An 18,400-nucleotide genomic window follows, 5' to 3' on the forward strand; every position below is an offset into this window, starting at 1 on the left:
TTACATATTGTTATGGAGAACTGTGACAATAGATCCCCTTGAAACCTTGGCAATGTTTTCAATTTCGTGTACGTAAGATACAAGACTTGCAGGGGAATTCAGTCAGTTTGATTGATATTACCAGTTAAAAATTCAGGATTTTCAAATACACAGTGGTAAATTTCAACAGTGCCGTGTGAACGTGAAAATACAAAAATCAAGGTTCTTGTTTTTTTTTCATGAAGTGGTACGTAAGTGCTCATAAACAGGATAGTTCCAGTAATATGAATTCGCAATGGCTGTTTGGTTTTTATGTTAATACTTGCGCATTTGTTTTTACTTGTTGGTTTATGGGCGTAGGTTATCTCTGCTGTGCACGTAGTTATTATATACCTCATCTCATTGATCAACCTAAGGCATCAGGAAGTAATAAAGTAGCAATGTCTCCTTTGAATTCATATGCCCGTGTCCTAATATGTATCCAGCGCTAATGTATTTCAATGAAGGTTGCATTATACTTACAGTATTTCTCAACAAAATTATGTATTCTATATCAGAATGTTCTTGTAAGCAAATTAGTCCAAATAGCCAGGATTCATGGCTTTATTATACATGCATTCTAAAAAATACTTCAGTCGTGTGCTTTGCATAGTCTGAAATCAGGCTGCTAATGAACAAGGTCTATGAACTCAAATTGGAAGATGTTTCAGTGAAGGAAATGATTCACTAAACCCTAAGCTTTTCCGAACAATATATGGAGTATCTGTAACTGTAACTGGTGCAAAATACTGACACAACCTAGATTGTTGCATTGAAAACTGTGTTGGGAACCGCTGATCTTGTATATTCTATTGGCCTCCAACACTAAGTATGCAAGATCGCGGAGGTAAACTAGAATTAGGTAAAGATGTATAAAGCTAAGTGTACCAAGGCAGTGACTCCTCTTTTGATCTTTTGCAGATATTTCCATTTCCTTGTTTTTCTTTTTTAGAATAAACTTTTATATATATTGTATGTATGCAATGTATGATCATATACTATACAAAATACATTTTTGTCCCTAGATTATTTTTTTTTTTTTTTATATTTTTTTTTTAACTATTGAAATCTGAGCTTTGAAGTTGCTGGTTAGTGAATGAGCAAGTGTGCTGGATCTTGCATGTTGCATGTCTGGGAAACCTTTTGTTCTGGCATTCATATCGATATTACTGTGACACACACCACCTATCTAGATATTGCCCTTTCATTGCTGTGGTGTTCCATGACGTCAGTGGCCTCCGACAAAAGGATAATGCACCCTACCACATTGCAAAGATCTGTCACTAAAACTTTGCATTACACATGTGCATTTAGAGTCCCTAAGCAAGCATTCAAGACTCTATAATCATGCACCGTTTGTAAGTATATAAACTATGTATTAAATCTTAGTTCGCTGGCACGTAGTTGTCTGTGATTTCTCATATGTGTTCTGAAAATAACCCAAAGGCTTTGTAATATTGGAAGTGACGAGAACAGTTTGCCTTTGTTCAGAGATGTCGAATAGATGAACCTTATCATTACAGATTTTAAAATTCCTTATCTTTGGATTTCCCGTTAAAACATTTACGAGGCATTCTTTATTCCCTTGTAGAAGAAAAGGTTGTTAGATTACAGTCTTTTTTTATATTATATCACATTATCAGTTCTTTGAAACAAAATAGCTGAAAGGATTTACTAAAGTGTACCTGTCACTGCCAACACGGTTTGGTGTCACTTGAAAGAGAATAAAATGTCACCTGTAAATGAAAAATAGTGGTAAATGTATGGATTTAAAATATCAACATTTTAATATTTAGATTTTATTGGGACTTAAAAGATATGCAATGAATGTAGCAGTGCAGATTATACAAAACCACTCCAGACACCAAAACCACTTCATGTCAATGTGTCCTTGGTCCCAAGGTCCATGGGCTCTTTCTTACCTTTAAGTATTAAACCATTTTCAAATGTTTAAAAGGGGTCCCTCAATCGCTAGTCAGACCTTTTCCACTCTGAGAGTGTCCATTGGTGCTCTCTGCCTATCACTGGTCACTCTCTTAAGTTTGGAAAAATGGTGCCTCAGAGGGGATATGATAGCATTAAACAAATATATTTGGGGCCAATACAAACCATTGTCTTAAAATGTATTCATAAGCAAGACTATTCATGGGACACGAGGTCACACATTTAGACTGGAAGAAAGGAGATTTAGTCTAAGGCAAAGGTAAGAGTTTTTTCTACAGTAAGAACAATAATAATGTGGAATGCTCTGTTGAAGAGGTGGTTTTATCAGAGTCTATACAGATGTTTAAACTGCAATTGGATAAATATTAGCAAAACATAAAATTCAGGGATATAATTTTTCATTAGTGGGGTTATAGCTTCTCGATCCAAGGAGATGTCTGACTGCCATTCTGGGGTCAAGAAGAAATTTATGTATGTTGCTAAGTTGGAAGCACTTCAAACTGGGTTTTTGCCTTCTTTTTGGATCAACAACAAAAACAAATGGGAGAAAGGCTGAACTTGATAGAACCATGTCTCTTTTCACCTATGTAACTACGTAACTATGCAAGTAATGCACACACTGGCTTATAAGTGCAGTTATTTTCTCTTATGTCATATGGGTGGAGTTTATCCTATACTATCCTATACCATCCTATGCTAGAAGGGAACTACTAGCTGCTGACACGTGTTACAGCTTTTTGAACATTAGAGGTAAGTCTATAAGTAAGTCTATAGTGATGTGTCACTCCGAGAGATTTAGTCCAATGGATCAGTGGATGCGCAATATGACTTGGACTTGGCGGTTGTACCATAAACAGGTGTCAACAATAAGCAGTGCTGAAACTTGACAGTGGATATGGCAAGATCGTGGAGAGTCTTCACATCAACATGACAGGGACCTGGCAAGGCTGGCACCACCATAAGGCTGCCATGACCACCGGCAGAAAGATGCTGACAATCACACCAATAAAAGGAAATGCTGGATATTGACAAACATATTTTAATAGAAACTAATGGAGCAATGTAATAACATGAAACAGCATAGCCAGGTGCATTGGCTATGTTTAACCTGTCTTCATTCCCTCTTGTTGTCATTGATCCAATAGATGTCAAAACCCCATAGTTTAGCAGTTTTCCATTTCAATCCAGAAAGGGGAAAAATAATTCTTGATCCCTTCAACTTGGATTTCTCCATATGTCGAAAATTATTTTATGCATAGTAACTATAATATGGGGAAGATGTAAATTGTCTTTATAAAAAACTGCCGTGCCCTACAGCATCCCATCTTCAATATGTTTTTAAATTATGTTTTGCATTTTGAAGAATATGTTTTGCATACATCCATTGGGTAGAACATGAGAGTGGGCAGACAAATATTAAAACATTTTATATGCCAATTTTTTATTAGGTGCAGTTCAAATTGATTGAAAAAAAACAATACATTACTCATAATCTTTTTAAAAAGTGTTCAAAGGAATGTATCTACAGAGGGCTGGATACAAGGGAGGTCATTTCAATACTTAAATGTTTAATTATTTTGCCAAGTCGCAACACAAGCACCAGGGAAACTAAATCCTGACCTCGCTGTAAGAATTAAAACATATTTATCCTAGCAAATGAATTCAATAATGTTGAAAGAATAATGTAGTTATATGCACATAACACTTTGTCTGTCAATAGCCCATGGTGTTCATATAGGTAATAGGTAAGAATAAGTAAATAAAACATCTTATATTCAAGAAATAAATGTAAGTTATAAAAGTAGGCCTATTTACTAACCTTAGAAAGTTAGTGAGTTGAAAACCATCAATAGAACCATGTATCTTCACGTATTATGTCAGCTATAAGAATATAGTGTCATGTACAGGAAGACTATTTGGGCATTCTAAAAAGATATTGGTCGATTTATATTAGTATGCAAATGCATATCTGTGATTTGTAAATTAGCCATCCCTTTTTCATGAATATCAAATTCTAATTGTTGATGCGTATTTTCTTACTTTTTATCAGTCATTGTTAAAGGTTAAATTGTGCATATCTTGAAGAAAATATTTTCTTCTTAAATGCAAATTGACTTCACGAGAGGATAAACCGAGAGCTACACGCTGCATTTTGAGAGGTTTATTTTTCACAGATACCAATTTAACAAGTTGAAGATATTTATGTGTTCCAGTACTTGTCTTTCTCATCAGCTCCGTGGAAGATCAATTTGAAGGAGTGATAAAACCTGGAGGTTTTTTTCTTGTTTTTTCTCATTCCTAGGTTTAGTTTCTAGGCAAGGAGCCTCCTGGCCCAGTCTTACATTTATCACGTTGGTGTGACATTTTACTCGGAGCCAAAACATCTTATGTTTGTCTCTAGGACTGATTTTTTTCAATAAATAAATTATTAGATTACCGAAACCCTAGTGGGTGGAACTGCCATGTGATTTTAGTAACAGCCTTTGTACCTTTCTAGAGCAACTTTATATAACACACAATATTTTTTAAAAAATAAAGCTTTTACACAGACCACATTTGGCTTATTTCCAAGCATGTCAATAAAAAGTACCCATTAATTATGATTATTGGCGCCGATAAAACGCCAAATAATTCAGCAACACTTTTCAATATTGTTGACACCAACAATCAGTAGGTCATTGCTGCTAAACTATTATTTTCATTTGCCACCCCTGTAATGCCTGCACGGAACTTCTCCCTCCACTGATTCTAGTAATTACCAATAATTAGCGTTTACTATTTTGCAAATTCAACAGAAAGCAGTGTTTCCTATTTAATTAAAGGAACACTATAGTCACCTAAATTACTTTAGCCAAATAAAGCAGTTTTAGTGTATAGATCATTCCCCTGCAATTTTACTGCTCAATTCACTGTCATTTAGGAGTTAAATCACTTTGTTTCTGTTTATGCAGCCCTAGCCACACCTCCCCTGGCTATGATTGACAGAGCCTGCATTGAAAAAGAAAATGGTTTCACTTTCAAACAGATGTAATTTACCTTAAATAATTGTATCTCAATCTCTAAATTGAACTTTAATCACATACAGGAGGCTCTTGCAGGGTCTAGCAAGCTATTAACATAGCAAGGGATAAGAAAATCTTAATTAAACAGAACTTGCAATAAAGAAAGCCTAAATAGGGCTCTCTTTACAGGAAGTGTTTATGGAAGGCTGTGCAAGTCCCATGCAGGGAGGTGTGACTAGGGTTCATAAACAAAGGGATTTAACTCCTAAATCGCAGAGGATTGAGCAGTGAGGCTGCAGGGGCATGTTCTATACACCAAAACTGCTTCATTAAGCTAAAGTTATTCAGGTGACTATAGTGTCCCTTTAATATAGCAACTGTACCAGGATTCAATAAAAAAGTTCACTTAACACATGCACACTCTTACTGCGCTTGTCTGAGCAAGATGATCTGATTTACAGCTTGACCATTTTAGTCACAATCTTGCAATTCTATATTCCATTGACCACAATTTACTGTTAATTGAATATACATCTTAGTCTTTCCAAACTCCTGACTTTTGACATTTCATAGATGTTTATAGAGAAGCATGCCTGCGAATAGACTTTAGCTTAAAATGTTTTTAGAAATGGAATTAATGTCATTTTTTCCAATCAGGTATATAGGGAGTTTGTCATTGTTACTATGGCTTTTCAGCTTTAGATGAGGCTGAATTAAGAGATGTAAAGTAGAGTGAGTTAGCAACTGCATTCATTTCACATGGAAACCTGGTATGTGCATCTCTCGTCTCCTATCAATCTCTATAGTAAACATCAAAACTTAATTGCAGCTAATTACCAGTCACTAACAGTGAAATTCTGTATCATGGAAACAGTCACGAGAACAATGTATTTACTGGAGAGTGTTAATGAATACAGATTTACCTCCAAAAAATGTAGTAGATTTGGGTTATGACATACAAGGATTGGAGTACTTTGGCATCGTTGGCAGGCTATGCATTGTATGGCCATAATATGTGTTTATTTTGGGTTTAATTTAGATCCATTTGTGTGTAATCTAGTTAGCTCCATAACTTGCTGTATATAAAGTTGGCTGGTCCTTCTATGCTGAATGTTTCAGCAGTCCCCTATTAGCATCCATTCAGGTGTGTTCCAATTGGTTTGTGTCTATAAATTTGGATTTTATCTTAAAGAGTTACTCCAACCAAAGACCATTGTTTTGATGAAGTAGATGTGGGAGTTATGCTGGGGCAACTAAGGGGTTAATCTCAGTGTGTGCAGCGTTTCAAAGCAAAATGCTACACGTACAGACTCAAGGCACCATGACCACTTCAAAGTGGTTATGGTGCTTGGAGTAACCCTTTAATAAATTAACCCCCTAAGCCCCTAGAGTATATTCAAAACATATTGTTCTTTATCTACCCTGTTCACGTGTACACAATAAACTGGGAATTTTGGGGAGAATTTGACCTTTTTACAGGTTTTAAGGTAGTGTTTGAACATTTAAGATGCAGCTATCTGTGTTTGGAGGCTAAGCATAGAGACATCCTAGGAAAAGCGTATTTGTGTTCTAAGTTTTAGAGGTACACAATAGTCACCAGAACAAATACAGCTTAATATAGTTGCTCTGGTATAGTTAGTCCCTGCAGGCATTTTCATGCAAACACTATAACATTATAGTGACAGAAATACTTGTTTGTATCCAGTGGCGTACACATGACCCATGGGGCCCCAGTGCGAAAATTGATCCGTGGCCCCCCCCCCCCCTCGCGCTTACTCTGCGCGGGCCAGGGCAGCAACACATGGCGGCGGGCACCTGGTCGCAGGGGTTGCAGGGCTGCGACTGCGGTATATACGCCAGTGCATGCAGATGCACACACACTTAAAGGACCACTACAGACACCCAGATCACATCAGCTCAATGAAGTGGTCTGGGTGTCAGGTCCCTCTAGTTTTAACCCTGCAGCTGAAAGCATAGCAGTTTCAGAGAAACTGTTATGTTTCACTGAGGGTTAATCCAGCCTCTAGTGGCTGTCTCACTGACAGCCGCTAGAGGCGCTTCCGCCATTTTAAGACACTGAACGTCCATAGGAAAGCATTGACTAATGCTTTCCTATGGGCGGTTTGAATGCGTGCGCGGCTCTTGCCGTGCATGCGCATTCGGAGCTGAGAGGCGGAGGGATCGCCAGCGCCATGGGAGTCCGGCGCTGGAGAAAGGTAAGTGCTGAAGACACACACACACACTCTCACGAACAAATGCATACACACTAGCTAACAGACACACACATTTACTGACAGAGACACACTCAGCGGCAGACATACATACACACTCACTTACAAAACATACACTCTCACTGACAAACACACACTCACTAACAGACATCAGACTCACTAACAGACACACACAGTAACACACTCACTGACACTCACTTGCAGACACACACACTCTAACACAAACACCAACACTCACACACACACTAACACTCACACACACACACTAACACTCACACACACACTAACACACACACACACACACTAACACACTCACACACTAACACCACACACACTCTCACTCACACACACACTAACACACACATACACTAACACTCACACACACACACACACTAACACTCACACACACACACTAACACTCACACACACACACTAACACTCACACACACACTCACACACACTCACTCACTCACACACTTGCACTCACACACACTTACACTAACACTCACATTCACTCACACACGTTTTTTTAAAAAAATTTAATCACCCCAGCCTCCCTACCTTTTGGAGTGCTGAGGGGATTCCCTGGGGTCCAGTGGTGCTGCTGGGCTCCTATGCGGCCGGTCAGGCTGGTGCGCGAGGGAGCACTCTCCCCTGAGTGCTTCCTCTTCAGCTCCCTCGCGCGCCGCGTAGGGATGCCGGCGCCGGAAGATGACGTCATCTTCCGGCTCCGGTATCAGTGCAGTGCGCGAGGGAGCTGAAGAGGAAGCACTCAGGGGAGAGTGCTCCCTCGCGCACCGGCCAGCCTGACTGCCTGCCGGGTGTAAGCAGGGCCAGCCTCGGGGGGCCCTGAGGTGGCCGGCTCCTGGGGCCCCCAGGAGAAGAGGCTGGCCCAGTGGGTACATACAGGGTCGCAGGAGCGGCCGGGCCCCCTGGTGGGCCGGGCCCGGTCGCAGCCGCGACCCCTGCGACCCTGGTATGTAAGCCACTGTTTGTATCCCTGTCACTATAGCGTTCTTGTAAATGCTGTTAGTTGAGAAGATCCTAACACTGGATTTTGATGTATGGAGGAATGAATACTGCACGTTATATTTCAGCGCTTGTTTGTGGTGCCAGTGCCCAATATTGCATACCTGGGTTGGAACACTTAATCATGTGAGGAAAAATATATTTTTAATCAGCTCTGTCCCACTTTCCCCCCCCCCCAAAAAAAATGAGTGTTAAATAAAGATAAAATCTTATTTCACTGAAAATCTCAAATTACACTGAAATTCCAACAATGTCAAAAGATATCATAAGACACATTAGTGACTACTTTGTCTTATGTATTTTTCCTGCAATTAAACAAAAGGACGTCACCAGGGACGGCTAGGGGAAGAAAGGTTATGTCTATGGAGGCTCATATAGTAGTTATAAATATACACATTGGGACCATATTGTACTCAGATAAACTACTTGCTAAAAAAAAATACATTTTTAAAACAAATATAAAGCAAGTGTTAAAGAAAGTATTACATAGTTACATAGTTACATAGCTGAAAAGAGACTTGCGTCCATCACGTTCAGCCTTCCTCACATATGTTTTCTGCTTTTGATCCAAAAGAAGGCAAACAAAACCCAGTTTGAAGCACTTCCAATTTTGCAACAAGCTAGGAAAAAAATTCCTTCTTGACCCCAGAATGGCAGTCAGATTTATCCTTGGATCAAGCAGTTATTACCCTACATTGAAAGATTATATCCTTGAATATTCTGTTTTTGCAAGTATGCATCTAGTAACTGTTTGAACATCGGTATGGACTCTGATAAAACCACTTCTTCAGGCAGAGAATTCCACATCCTGATTGTTCTTACAGTAAACAAACCTTTCCTTGGCCTTAGACGAAATCTTCTTTCTTCTAGTCTAAACGCATGACCTCGTGTCCTATGTAAAGTCCGGTTTGTGAATAGATTTCCACACAATGGTTTGTATATCTACCCCTGTATATCTACCCCTGGTCTCTTGCATTAAGGCATAACACATATGTTGACATGTAGATGTACTGTCACCACGAATAAGGGGACTTTAGCCAGTGGCATTATGCCTCACTTTGTGCCTTAAAACAAGTTCATATGCTGCTTTTCTAAGATAGACATTTGCTCATATCTATTTTTTTCTTTTCTAAAGTGGGTCACATTCTTGTAAAATGATAACCATGAATTATTTATGGCTAATGCATTTCTTTAAATACACAGATTCATATCTAACAAGGGTAACCATGGAGACGTTAGCAATATCTGAGAGATCTAGCCATTTGTAGTAATTTTAACTCATAAAGGGAGAATGAGCTGAAGGAATGGATCTAAGGATACATGTTGAGTAGGGTAATATCTTTTGCTCCAATTGTACGAGACTCTGCTTAGAAATGGTGATTGCAAACAATTGTCAAACAACTGAATGATTAATATCAAAGGCACTGCTTCCTTGCATCCCTTTCTAGATTAATATCAAGGGACTGAGAGAGCCTTTAATTAATGCGGATATTTGCTGTTGGACGCCTATAGAGTGCCTCTACCCAGGATCTAAATCTTGTCCCGAACCCCAATGTCTCCAGAACCCTAAAGAGATAAGACCAGTCCGCTCTGTCAAAAGCTTTCTATGCATCAAGTGAAAGTAATAAAATAGGGGTTCAGGCAGCTTTTGCTTTATGGATAGTGTTGGCAATTTTAGTGGGATTGTCACGGATCTCTCGACCCTATACAAAGCCTGCCTGATCAGAGTGTACTAGTCCAGACAAAAGGGGCATGAGATGAACACAATACTTTGGCAAACAGTTCCAAGTCTGTATTTATAAATGAGATTGATTTCTAGCTACTACAACTCTCTGAGATTTTACCAAGCTTGAGAACGACTGAGATGGCTGCAATCAGCATAGAAGAGGCAACAGGACTGAGCGAGAAATTGAATTAATCATCTGCAAAAGATCCTTCCACAAGTGAGGCAGAGACATTCTATAATACCTGATGGTTAGACTATCTGGGCCCGGTCTTTTCCCTCTTGGTAAAACCTTAACCGCCCTACTTAATCTCTCTAACCCTAAGCCTAACCCTCTAACCCTAACCCCCTAAGCCTAACCACTTGCTTTTCCACTTTTCAGATATCCAAAGCACTTCGGAACTTCTGCAATTTGGAACTTCTGCAATTCGGAACTTCGGCAATTCGGTTCCATTTGCCACTTTGGAAATTAGACACTTCGGCAATTCGGCAATCAGAATGTCCAAATTGCACAAAATTTGTCCGAATATACATTCGGAACGAAACGATTTGCACATGTCTAGACTCCTGATCACACTTTTATGTGCTTCCCACATCCCAGTAGTGTTGTCAGCTAAATAATCTCTAAAAACAAATATAATGTGTGTGACAGTGGGGTTTTCTCATAAGGTTTCATTTAGTCACCAATGAGGCATGGGGCACCCCCTGACATAGTGAGAATAATAGTGATGGGTGCATGATCTGACCAGGTTATACTCCCTATGTCAGCCTCTGTGATCATATGCAGGTGTCTGTGAGAGAGAAAAACATATCTAATCAAGAAGAATAAGAGTGGGTTTTGGATGAAAAAAAAACTGTTATCCTTAACAGATGGGTTACTGTGCGCCAACAATCTATTAACTTATTAATTGTTGATCATGTAATGAATTCTGTAAGACCTTTTGGTGTTGTTTCGTATATTTAACCTTGCAGTTGCTGTCCAGCATCAGGTCCATTACAAAATTCCAATCTCCCACTATCACCAACTCTCCCTCTCCAATTGCCTCCGATCTTCTCAAGATCCATTTAATAAAGGGAATTTGGTCCTCATTAGGGCAGTAAATATAGACAAATGTGGGAATAAAACATTAAGAATAAATACCTTATTAAATATAAACCAACCAAGAGTGTCCGTTAAAATAAATAGAGTATTAGCAGAAAATACAACATCCACTCCTTGTGATTTCCCACCAGTGGATTATGCCATGGACAAATATTTAGAACGTAAAGTTGGTTCTAACCTGTCCACAAAATATGTATCCTGAATGAAACTACATTAGCTCGGGACTTATGAAATATTTTTTTTAAATAGTGTGCTTTTCGGGGCGCTTTCAATCCCCTCACATCAAGGGATTTTAACTTTAATTACACCATAATAACCATCACCCTGATTTACATTGTTTTAAAAAATAAATAAAAAGAAAGCTTGCAGGAATATGCTATAACTTTTTCTCAGAGTTTAAGACCCAACAGGATGACTCTTTATTTCTAATCCCCCTCTAAAAATGTTCTACTCATAGTTAAATTCTACAAGTCCTCATACTTTAAATCTATCTGCACTCAGCCAGTATTTTTCACTAAAGTGAGGTTTGTCAGAAATTCAAAGTGACTTCAGGAGGAATTCTGAATTTTTCAGGAACCATAGCTAACTTGACTTTAAAATCTAGATTTGTTCACGGAATTCCCAACAATTCTTCCAACAAAACAGGAATATTTGCAAAAAAAAAATAAGAATTGCTGCAAATAAGGAAATCCCATTCAAAATTTTCCTGGATCCCTTTTGGTTCTTACGCACTTAGAAGACCTGCAAGCCAATGGGAATATCTAACTTTCAGGATTCATGGGTTCTTGCAAACCATGCCTAAGTGGCTGGTTTTAAATCCAAAACCTTTTTATAACTCTCATCATCAAAGAACCGAAACCTTTAGATAACTTTTATCTATTAACAATTAATATCTCCTCCTCCACCTCCTTCATCTGAGCTTCTTCCAAACCACCAAGTGATCTTAATCATCTACACATTCTGGTCTCGTAGCAATTCGTTGAGCTTAGCATGTAATTACTTATTTGCCATCAAATTATTGTAATGAAGTGCAACATCATCACTTCTTCGCAGGGTTTATACAAATATAAACACGTGCCTCCTGTTATAATGTGGTGAAGCCTATTTCATTTTACTGCATGAATGAATCTAAAGATTATAATGAACTCATGGACTGTCTGCCTTTCTTCTGTTAAACTGTATTCTTCATTATTGAACATTTTGTAAGCCTCGGGCTGGCTGCTTGCAGGGTATAGCAGTGTATTATAACACAGCATACTGCAGTAATTATTTTTACTTTTTTAAGAGTGTGCAAACAGCAGAGTGCAAAAGACATGTTAACACCTTTAATTAAGTATTTCCTTCTCCTGTGAAGACCGCATCTCAGTCTGCTGAAAGCAAATTTTTATCCCTTATAATAATACGTTTTACTTAACACCTTTGGCAACAAAGCCTTTGCAGGGGCAACCTGATCTGTAGTGTTGCAATATTTTATCACCTTTAGCTGCCTCTCAGTGAGTGAGAAAGTCCTAGAGCATTCTACCAGCATTTTTTTTTTTTTTTACTTTAGGGAAACAAGATTATGTATTCAGGAAAGTACCGTTAATTGCCAACCTATTGGAAATTCGTCACATTGCCTAGTTCAGTTGAAGTGAGCTAGGGCTCAGAAAATAAATATAGTTGGCTTACAATAGACATATAGGATGTCATCTGGGCTGCTTGTTGAAATTTTAGTCCCTTGTTCCAATCTAGCAACCATTCAGTGTTCAAGACTATCTGGAGCTGTTAGGGGCTTAACGGTTAAAAATAGAAATAAAGAAATAGATCTAAATAAAAAATGAAGAAGAAATTAGCAAGGTTCAGGTTAATCCAGGAGGCAACTGAGACAGACATGCAAGATGGAGATAAAAATGATAAGGGTACAGGCACACTACTTAAAGGGACACTCCAGGCACCCAGACCACTTCTGCCCAATGGAGTGGTCTGGGTGCCAACTCCCACTACCCTTAACCCTGCAACTGTAAATATTGCAGTTTTCATAAACGCTATGTGAGGACCTCCAGCGTCGCTGAAATCCCCATAGTAAAGCATTGAAAGCATTTTGTATTTGGTTTCTACCGCACATACGCAATAGGTCTCCCCCTCCGGAGGAGCGTGGGTGGACCCTGAACCAGCGTCGAGGGACATCGGCGCTGAATAGAGGTAAGTCACTGAAGGGGTTTTAACCCCTTCAGCAACTTGGGATGTGGGGTGAGAAGAAGAGGGGACCTGCAGAGTCCGTTTAACAGCCAATAAGCATTGAGATACATTTTGGATTGATTCCGAATGGCTCAAGAAAGCTCATGGTCAAGTCAACAATTATCATCTTGTATTTCTTGACTATTAAGAGAAAACTATGGACTTAATACAACCAGGAAGCTTTTAACTAGTCTTAAATATATTTTTCAGATAAAAGTCAGATGATGACCCATGAGTATAAAATTTGACATCTATAGACACAATTGTATCCTGAATCATATTTATGTCCTGTACGTGCTTTTTTGTTTGTTCACAGAGTGTGTGTGTGTGTGTGCGTATATATTCTAATATTAGTTTATCTTTGCTATTTGTCTCTTGCCTTCAACGACATATATTTTCTTTTGTGATGTAGCTTCCTATTTTCCGTTTCTGTATTTAGCTATCTATTTTCAAATTGGCTTGCATTTGTTTCCTATTTACAAGTTTTCCCAAGTGGGTACGCTGATATGTGCATTTATAAAAGCATTTTAAAGACAGGCAATTTATCTTCTTCTGTTTTTCACTGATGTTATTCACGAAAATATTACCTATTTGTATAATAATATATTTAGTCATATCTAGTTATGACAGCTATTGTTTTCAATGTCTCCGCTGATAGCTGAACGGGATGTGTATTTTTCTTGCTTATAAATATAGTATAATTTATTCGTATACCGTGTAACATGTTTTGTTTTCATTTTATTCTTGGTCATATTGTTGGTTCACAGAGCGTAATGTAGTGTCATGATACTGTAATTTATATTTTGGATTATTTTTTTTGTGTGCTCATTTTCACCTCTCTCTGTTTCAGAATGCAGAGGCGAGTTATGATTTCAGCAGCAATGATCCTTTCCCATATCCGCGATATACAGATGATTGGTTTAACAGGTAAGTGATATTTTTGTTCGAGGAGTGCCTGTATGCATTCGCAGATTCTCCCAGAAAGCCTAGAGAAACATATGAGTATCAGTATAACAGTATTACAGTGCAGATGCAGCTTTGAGACTAATCTTCATATCTATACTGGCAAGGTAATTTTCAGGGACATAGTTAGCACGCAAAGAAAAACAATCAGTGACTCTCTATAACAGAGGAATGAGTTTAACACACAAGGACGTATCAAATATCCTAAGGGAAGGCAAGTTTACATTGTGTTCCTGCTCAAACCCTGTCCACAATTTCAAACCCTGGTTTAAACTGGAAATAAGTAGCTTCACATAGTGGTCATATTGCAAAGACATTATGAGGTCTATCCTGAACCTCCATATACGCCTTTCATTTATCAGCAGTTCTTTTAGTCCTTAGTGTAATGTTGATACTTTTTCTTTACGCCTTAGACATGAGAGTGCCTTTGACACTAGATTGACACACTGTGTTAATCACTTATTATCGGAAGCGGGAAAGATTTGTACTGGTTGTATTCCGCTAGTTGGTAGCACCATCAGTCATAAAGCCAATTATATTTTACTTTTCACAAGTAGCAAGACTCATCATGTCCCTCCCCATTGTGAGCATGGGTTAAAAATGGAAGTAGTGTCTAGCCACAGAGCCCATCCTTCCTTACCCCTATCCCCTAGGTTTGTGTTGCATTGGTTATTAAATATGGGGGATATTATAACATCAGAGTAACAAAAGAACAATTTTACTACATTCTTCCACACACCAAACCAGTAGAGGAAAGGAGGTATACTAATGATCTTTATGTGCAGATCTATTTACCCCTAAGACATACTTTGTTTGTACAGTATTTAGGGAATGTTTTAAATTGGAAATGGCATCTAATTATATTTGCCATTCACACATTTCTTTAAATACTGATACACCTGTACTAACATTAAAAAATGTATATATGTAGGACTAAGATCTTTCATATGGTTATGTAGGATGGCGTGGTACCAGTGCATTTGACTATTTCTGTGATGGAGACTTAAACTCTAAAATTCAATATGTTATCAAAGATTTTTTTTTTTTTGTTATTCTCGTTTTCTTGTCTTATGGGTTAATCTACTTTCTTGATCAAATAGGGCCAAACAGTATAAAACGCAGAGCTTCAGTAATTAATTTCAGTCCGCTCCTGCCTGAGATCATGGGATTTCCACGTTTAACCCATCGATATTGATTATCAAATTGTAATTTACATATCAACGCGTTTCATTTAAAAGGCACAATGATTTTGGTTGTTTTCTGTGAGAATCCTGTTGCTATTAAATCACATGTCAATTTGTTTTGCTCATACTGTAGTTCACACACGATAAAGATCAAAAATATATATAAAAATAAAAGCAAACGCTGTGTCATTATCCCCAGCAGCACATGCTGAGCTGTTAGATGTTTAAATTGTTCATATGCAGAGGAATCTCTTGCGCTATAATGGAAAAAAAATTAAAAAGAAAATCTAGCATTTTGGCAACACTGTCCGCATTCTATCTGTGCAGTTTAGAGAAGACATTGCTTTACGCCTTCAGTTTATTTCTATATTTTTCTTAATGCAAAAAAGTGTTTGCATCTTTGGTAACAATCTTTCCAGTTATTCTTTGTTTATAATAAGAAACGCAGAGTCTGGTTTCATGTCGGCTAACTATTAGGCCAAGGTTTCCCTTTACTAATTATGTGTTTACTTATTTATACTATGCAAGTTATAGCATATATTTTTATATTTGTTAATGTGAGATCGCACATCAGACCAATTTTACTTGTCCACTTATTTATGTATTATTTCATCAAGCTGTTCAAGGGCATTATAATTATGTATAAATCAATGTATTTATTAATTGAGAAATTACCTTGAGGTCTTAGACTGTAAATTATTGATTGAGTTGTTAATGGAGCTGAAGGTTACAGCTATTTATTTAACAAACATGGAAGCCATATAAAATCAAGCTTAAAGGAACATGTTAGTGTTACGAATATAAAGATGTATTCCTAAAACTGACATGTTCCTCTGCCCAATTGCCCTCTGTGGCCCCTCTGGTGATGCAAACAGTTAAATAACACTTTTACTCACCTCCTTTATTAAAGTGCTGATGTCCCTTGGTGCTGGATCGGGCCCAGCCTCCTCTGACATCAGCTGGTGGGAGGGACCTAATGGACATGCACAACAAGGCCTTCCTCATAGGAAACCATTGCTTTAGCGCTTTCCTATAGGGTTTTCTCTAATGCTGGATATCCTCATGCAGAGTGTGAGGACATCCAGCATTGTTTCAAGGAGTCATAGTTCAGGAAACACCTCCAGTGGCTGTCTGGTAACCAGCCATTGGAGGCAGTCTTAGTCCTGCAGTGTAAACATTGCAGTTTCTCTAAAACGGCAATGTTTTACATTGCAGGGCTAAGGGGAACATGGACACTGCACCTCGGCTACTTCAATGAGATGAAGTTGTCTGGGTGCCTATAGTGTCACTTTAATTACTGCATTATAGTAATTATTTGAAAATTAACACAGGTTTTTCTATTTAGTTATTCATTTAATTAATTTTGTTGAAGGAATTAAATACCAACTGAATTATTAATACACAATCTTTTTTTTAAATCTAGTTTCCTATTCATTCTAAGATGTATTAGCTCAATAAATAAATCAATAAAATGTGTATTTTGTAAAGTGTATATTAAAAGTATATTTCATAATCTAAACATTAGCATAGTACATAATGTAGTATGAATGTATATATATATATATATATTTATTCCAAGAATGAATTAATAGGAACTTAAGAAAATATAATTTAATTAATTTGAATATTTTTTTCAATTACAATTTACAAATATATATTATATGTAAAAACATATTAAAATATATGAAAATATAAAACTATTGAATTCAAATGATAAAATATTACATTTATAAAATGTTTAGATTTTTTTTTTTTTTTATTTGAAAATCATATCCAAAATATTAAAATTGCGGCTAATTTTGCGGATAATATTATTGAGATTTATACTTTGTAATGGAATAATCAATCTCCAGCTTTGCTAGTTGCTGTTCACTTAATTATTTTCAGTGGTCCTCAGCAGTTCTGAATATTGTTACTGTCAGTATGTCTATCAATTTAGTGGAAGCTTTGCCTACATTGTGCACAGGTGCACCAGTCCCGGGGGTGCAATGGCCAGGTAACCTGGCGCACAGTGCTCCCCTCCTGCCGATTACTCTATGTAGCGTGGCTGAGCTGCATCACCTCTGCTCATGCCAGAGGCTGTGTGGAGGCTGCAATGATATGAACATGTGGTGCCTTAGTTATTAGGGTGGGCTGCATAATTAGGACTCCACAGAGCCATACAGCATGCTTAGGGCTGAGTATGTAATTGTCACTGTATGCCCGTGTAGATTTATACCAATTTATGAATGTATGGGTGAGGGTGAAAAAGACATACAAAGAGTGTGAGGGGCTGAGAGACAGAAGAGACAGAAAATGGACTGGGGTGAAATACACACTGGGGCACCAGGGGAGAAAAAGACACAGAAAAGAGGATGCTGGAGGCTGCAAGATAAAGAAAAGGTGTGGGGGTGAAATGGACAAAAACATTGAATAAAGAGGGTTGCAAGATCCACAGAAAAGAGACTGGCACTGAAAGAGACACAGAAAAGAGGCTGGGATTGAAAGAGACACAGAAAAAGAGGGGTAGTGGTAGGGGGATAGAGAGCCACACAAAGGGGCTGGAATAGTGGGAGAAAGAGCCACACAATGTGGCTGGGGGAGGGGGAGAAAGAGCCACACAAAGGGGTTGGAATGATGGGAGAAAGAGCCACACAATGTGGCTGGGGGAGGGGGAGAAATAGCCACACAAAGGGGCTGGGGTGGTAGAGACAGAGCCACACAAGGGGGCTAGAGGGAGTAAAAGAAACACAAGGAGGATAAGGTATATTAAAGGGGGACACACATAGTGGAAAAGGTACACTAAGGTGGAGAAGATCAACTAAAGGGGGTCAGACATTCAAAAGAGGGGATAAACACAAAATATGAAATTCAAAACATGTTAAAAGACATGCAGGTGCATTTTTTGGAAGGCGTTAAGAGAGGCAAAATGCATCCTATCCTGTAAATACATTCATTGAACAAATGTGAATACCTTGTAGATATTTCACAATTATGTATAATACAGA

The 18,400-nt window shown here is 38.1% G+C and overlaps 1 protein-coding gene across 1 annotated transcript in view; it reads left to right on the forward strand.

The window, feature by feature from the left end:
* Positions 1 to 18,400, forward strand: part of PCSK2 (proprotein convertase subtilisin/kexin type 2) — a 113,237-nt gene that overhangs the window by 74,363 nt on the left and 20,474 nt on the right. The window contains exon 6 of the mRNA XM_063444041.1: positions 14,117 to 14,193. Within this exon, the coding sequence (XP_063300111.1) occupies positions 14,117 to 14,193 (77 nt within the window). The remainder of the gene's footprint in view (positions 1 to 14,116; positions 14,194 to 18,400) is intronic.

Source organism: Pelobates fuscus, chromosome 2 (genome assembly GCF_036172605.1).
Source record: "Pelobates fuscus isolate aPelFus1 chromosome 2, aPelFus1.pri, whole genome shotgun sequence".
Lineage (NCBI taxonomy): Eukaryota > Metazoa > Chordata > Amphibia > Anura > Pelobatidae > Pelobates > Pelobates fuscus.